The sequence below is a fragment of the Dermacentor silvarum genome, chromosome 3 (genome assembly GCF_013339745.2).
Source record: "Dermacentor silvarum isolate Dsil-2018 chromosome 3, BIME_Dsil_1.4, whole genome shotgun sequence".
NCBI lineage: Eukaryota > Metazoa > Arthropoda > Arachnida > Ixodida > Ixodidae > Dermacentor > Dermacentor silvarum.
The window spans coordinates 173108653-173114661 of record NC_051156.1 but is presented as its reverse complement, the minus strand read 5'-3'; the positions used below and the strand labels follow the sequence as shown (position 1 = coordinate 173114661).

The following is a 6009-nucleotide window of genomic DNA, read 5'->3' as shown; positions in this document are numbered from 1 at the left end:
TTCTCACCGCATCGGTGGTGTAATGGTGCAGCGTTCGCCTCGTATGTGGGAGGTAGTGCGCTCGAATCCTGGTGCTCCCAAAAACCGAGCGTTTTTTTTTTCTAATGGTTAGGGATGTACCGCGAGCTGGCGCTCGGTTGTTTATATGGATTCTCATCTCGAAAGGGGAGGCCCTTTGGAGATTTGCGAGGGTCTATGGGCGCCCCTTGTCCCCACCACAGCTTGCTGAAGTAGTCGAGCATGCACCGCAGCTATGGAAGGCAGACGAGTGCTGCCGTCGGGTACCTTCTAATGAAATTGGTACAAACGCGCTCCCGGCCTGGTACTCGGCAACTACCGAACTTCCAGACGCTTAGAAGGACACCCACCTATTGAAAAGTTGGCGCCATGAGACTGCGAGACTCCTTCTTGAGTCCATGTGTTTTGCTTGTTTTGGTTGTTGCACAGCAAGCATATAGGTCTGAACAAATGTCTCCCAAGCGAGAAATCCCTGGAAAACCGGATGCCTGGCCAAGGGCTGCTTGTATCCGTCTTATGAACCGGTGGCTATTGTCCGGCAGTGGGGATCGAACCACGCACATCCCGCAGTCCAGGTGGGCGTCCTATACCGGGCACACGTGGAGACGGCTGCGATACATTGAGCGGTTCCGCACTGCATATTTCTACGAATCAGGGCCGCGATTTTGTAGCGATTGCTTCTCCGATGATATTCCTTTTCGCACTTTTCTCGCATCGTCAATGGTCAGAGCGATGTCCCGCCCGCGTTATCAAAGCGATCAGCCGGCCGTGAACGGTGGATGATATGAGTGGCATGTAATCTAGCGGAAGGCATCCCTACGAAATCGCGGCCCAGGTGACATCATGCGTAACAACGAATAAAGCTCACCCTCGAAAGTTTTCTTCGTTCCTGAGGCAAATGATAAACATTATGCCGAAAGTAGTCGGCCATTCTTCGAGAACGCAAACTGCTCTTCACACTTATCGTACTCGCATCAGCTCTTTAAAAGCAATACAGGAAGAAATCCGGCAAACATCTAAATTTATTTTTAGTTCTATATGCCTCGTATTTACGCAAGAGTAATTTGACCAATAGACATGTTGGCAATTCAAGTCCCTAAAAGCTAAATACATCCATTTGGCAGCATTTTTTAAAACTTGTTCAATGTGTTGCTAAAATGGCGAGGAAAATCATCATTACTGTTGGGAAATCCAAAGCAGCGTTTTACGATAGCCGCGTCTTGTTACCACGGCAAACCTCTGGACAATAGGCCCCCTTGGCTATGTGCGAAACATTTCAAGCAACATATCAAAACAACAGCGTGAGTTGACAGCCTGCTCATGCAACAATGGCAATTGCTGGGCGTCAGGCTCTGTGCATTTTTGAATAATAGAAATAATCATCGCTAGACTTAATAGACAAGTGTGTATTTTCACAATGTATGGTGAGACCTAAAGTATGTGCTCTTTAGTAGAAAATAAATAAAGTGTTCAAATAAAGATACCTTAAAATATTAAGTCGTATAGTCAATTCCTTTCTCTCCTATTTCTCTCCCGGAATCGAATACCAGAATTTTGGAAAACTTATTCACATATATCACCGTATATAAATATATTTGTCTCTACAATATAAGCAACACTAAATGAGAAATAAAATAACCATAACGTGTTTACGTACTCTTATCCTTGGTATTTACAGCCGGGATGAAGTGGCTGTGCCTGAAACTGAACTGACAGAGTGGTGCATTGACTTAACTGTTTAAGAAAAATCAGAAGTCAACTCAAAGGACAGCCTATAGTGACACCAAAGCAGCTATTGCTGGCCTGACAGTGGTGATAACGACGATGAAGCTTACAATCAATGACAAATATTTTTAACTGAAGCAAAACGTTTACCTGAGAATGTTCGCAGCTTTACTCTAGTCATTAGATCACCATTCATTTTACTGAATTAGTATGGCGAAATCCTTTATTAACATTGCCTTTATTCTGTCCTCGATTGTTGCCTCTTTCATAATTTTCCTTCACTCAGTGTAACTTCTCACTCGCACACTATTCTAGTTTTTGCGGTATTTCTTTTTGTTTTTCCTTTATTGGCGTTTCTCCTCTCCAAGTAAGGTTACTCTTAAGCTACGCCCTGCCGCTCTTTTATTAGCATATCCGCCTCAGTGGGTACAGAGGAACATCATGATCAACTATAACGACGTCAATTCGGAGATTATAATGGCATGTCAACATGGAAGCGTCACGGCTATGGTGGCAGGACGGCTTCATTGCTCAGAGTAAGAAGTGGTGATCACCTTTTACCTACATTTCATTTTCTACTGCCTGCACACACCTATCTAATTATATTATCGGTGTGCCAGACCGTGAGGGATCATTTATGAACGAAATGGCCGAGAGCCTGGCGAGAGCGGCCCTTAGTGGTCCGGTTCTGTCAGTACTTCCGGCATCAACATGAACAACTACTGCCGGGTTCAGGAGTATGCAAAAACGCAGAAAAGGTTTTCTGGCACTATACAGGATGTTTCAGCAAACACTTTCAAAATTTATTTAAGGTTACCTATGGCAGATAGCCCAATTCTAGTTAATGAGCTGGTCTACTCGAAGAGGCGGACATTACTTGCACAAAAAAATTGAAATGCATAATCGACTAATTAACAAAAATCACTAATTAAGTTTTTAACGAATTACCTAATGGCCCATATTGCAATTTACAAATTGTAGCCGTGGAGTTCACAAGGCGGATCCACTTAGTATTAATTCTCAGGATGACACCAGGTTCGAGGTATTAATTCCCGAACGTTGCGGAGAAATGCATTGGCGTTCCAGTTAATTTTGTGCTCCAATGCATAAAGCGACGTTTTGTTAAGAACCTAACTGGAACGTCAATGCATTTCTCCGCAAAGTTCGAGAATTAATATCTCGAAACAGGTGTCATCCCGAGAATTCGTTCCAAGTGGATCCGCCTTGCGAACTCCACGGCTACAATTTGTAAATTGCAATAGGGGCCATCAGGTAATGAGTTCAAAACTTAATTAGTGAATTTAAGTTAATTATTCGATTATGCATTTCAAATTCTTGTGCAAGTAATGTCCGCCTCTTCGAGTAGACCAGCTCATGAACTAGAATTCTGCTATCTACCACAGGCAACCTTTAAGAATTTTTGAAAGTGTTCGCTGAAACACCCTGTATATTGCATGTAATGTGATTGCTTTTCACAGTTTTAAGATATGAGCCTGATAGCCAAATATGGCAATGATTGTCTAATTATAATTAGAAAAGCAACTGCCATTACCATTTAAAGCCTGGTAGCTGTGATGGCCGGTCTAAATGCGCTCCGGGCTTTCTTCCATCCTTCGCCAGACAGGTTGAGCGTCGACTTGCGCCACAGTGCACTGCCTTTTTTTTTTTGAGATTCCTAGGTTCAGAAACATCAGTCGACGCGGGATTTACTTAATTAAACAACACTTACCGCAAACTGACGAAAATAACCGCGTATATGCGTCCCTCTTGTCTCTATAGATGACTTGCTCGTCTGTTTGCTTTATTTAGTGCGGAAAATCAGCACGATTGATAGAGCACTCAAAGGCAGACGGAATTCATTGGTTCATACATTCAAAGTGTTTAATGGAGAGAGAGATAAGAAGGAAAGGCGGAGAACTAACCCAAGGTCGCGTCCAGTTGGTTACCCTATGCGTAGTGGAGGGCACAGAAGAAGCGAGAGATCACGGAGAAACAATATGTAATTGCAATATTCAATTGCTGGTCAGACATATTGAACTGGAATAAAGTGTAGCGCCGCTTCAGCATGTAGACACAAGAATGAACGACAGAACCAGCCCGTACGTATATGTTGTTCTTTTTTGGGGTCCATGTAATCATGCTGCCCTAGGCTTCATCCCACTTCACGAAGAAAATTCAATATCTCCAATGTGGTTATTTGCCGCAAAGAGTGGTCGGTTACCTTTCAAATGTGTAAATCTTACTAGGATGAGCATGCTGCAAGCGTACGGGCATTAGCCGTTTTATATACTCGTTGATTTCTTTAAAAAATTTCTGCATGTTTCTTCACTGTCCGATTATATCTTTAACTCCAGCTTATTGGGATCCGAGGAATTCTGATCAGGGTCTGCTGCATGGTGGCTTCGTTGATTTTTGTTTGCGTTCCAGTTATCTATGTATAAAATAGATAATTTTTAAATGTTCAACTTATATACGATTTCGTCTTTTATGTAATACGTAATAAAATCATGCTTTTTTTAGAAAAAGAACGTTTTTCTTTTGAGCTCGTGCTTTCTTACTTTCGTTCACCTTATTTACCAATTCTTGGTATCCACACTGGAGGCGTCAAAATATTATCGCAATGGTTTTAATGGAAGTGTCGCACGAAGTTTAGAAGCACCACACGACAGCTTGAATAGCTCGGTGCAAGCCTCTTAACATATAAAGTGTTGGTGTTAAACACCGCAAACCGCATACGTCACTGTAAGCACAAATATTGATCTCGTGAGCCATGTATGAAAGTTAGGAACAAGCATACATTCTATGCTGGCTTGAGACCAGCTACTTTTTTTTTTTTCAGTGCAATTGCTTGCGGAACCACGCACGCGCGTATAAGCTTATAAAGCAATGGGTGCGTATGTGAGCTTGCAAAACAACAATAAATCAGATCCCCGCTGCTTTATTTAGCCATCGTGCTATACACCCACGAACCGCACGTGCTTGGTACGGTCGACCGAACTAGAGGAGCATATTGTTGCTATGAGACACCGCCGAGATCGCTCCCAGCTTTTGAAGCCTTGTTTCGTACATCACTGGCCTACGACGCATATACACCCCCCCCCTCCCTTTCCTTCCTTCTTTGTCGGCGGGCAGTTTGCCAAGCTCCTGCCTGCAAATGCCTGCACGTTTGACTAGAGGCATTTATGGGGCGACGGAGTGGTTGTTTGGCTTTGTATAGCTAGAGATAAAGCTCACAGAAAGGAGAATTATATAACGACGCAAAGGATAACCATTTCGCCCAAAGAATTTCATGACTTTTCGGGAATATAAACTATGCTTCTCTTGACGCTGCTGGTACTTCTGTCGTCTGTTTTCTTATGGTAAGTGCCCATTGTTACAATTTTCTAACAAAAGTATTTACGTATTTTCTGAAAACGAAAACAAATGGCATGAAAAATAAGTCTTTAAGCTGTAGTCGACGGAATGCTTCTATTTTATTTTGGTGACTTCGAACCTTTGACAACCCGCCGCCGTTGCTTAGTGGCTGTGGTGTTGGGTTGCTGAGCACGAGCTCGCGGGATCAAATCCCTGCCACGGCGGCCGCATTTGGATGGGGGCGAAATGCAAAAAAAAAAAAGAAAAACATCCGTGTACTTAGACATAGGAGCGCGTTAAAGAACCCCAAGTGGTCCTAATTATTCCGGAGCCCTCGACTACGGCGTGCCTAACAATCAGATCCGGGTTTCGGCACGTAAAACCCCAGAATTTATTCAGAACCTTTGACAGCACGGGTGGCTTGCACATTTCCCTTTGTCGAAGTGAGCAACCTGAGCCACACACCGCGCTTATTTAAGTCATTTTTTTTCTTGGCCACGCAGCTATCCTGCCACGAATATGAAAACGTAGCATTATCGCTACATTTGCGTTGAGCAAGAAAAAAAATGGCAATTTTAAGCGGTGGGGAGGCGCCTACAGAATATTTTTTTGCTCCTGGGTTCCTCAACGTACACGTAATGCACGGTACACGAACAGTTTTGCATTCCGCCCCCATCGGAATGCGGGAGCCTTGGTCAGGGTTCAAACAGTGACCTCTAGATCAGCACTGCAACGCCATAACCACTGGGCTATTGCGGTGGTGAATGCTGAATTCAAGACATACAGAGTAATTCTAAAAAAGAAATGAAAAGGAACAGACGGATAGGCGAGTTGGTATCGCATATAACTTGAGACAGCGCTTACGGGCACGCGGGATGACAGAGGAGACGAACACACAGCGTTGCGAACGAC

General features: G+C 43.6%; 1 protein-coding gene across 1 annotated transcript in view; it reads left to right on the top strand.

The window, feature by feature from the left end:
- Positions 1-4905: 4905 nt before the first annotated feature.
- LOC119446100 (cytochrome P450 3A41-like) overlaps positions 4906-6009 on the top strand; it is a 136472-nt gene continuing 135368 nt past the window's right edge. The window contains exon 1 of the mRNA XM_049663900.1: positions 4906-5102. Within this exon, the coding sequence (XP_049519857.1) occupies positions 5056-5102 (47 nt within the window). The 5' untranslated portion in view covers positions 4906-5055. The remainder of the gene's footprint in view (positions 5103-6009) is intronic.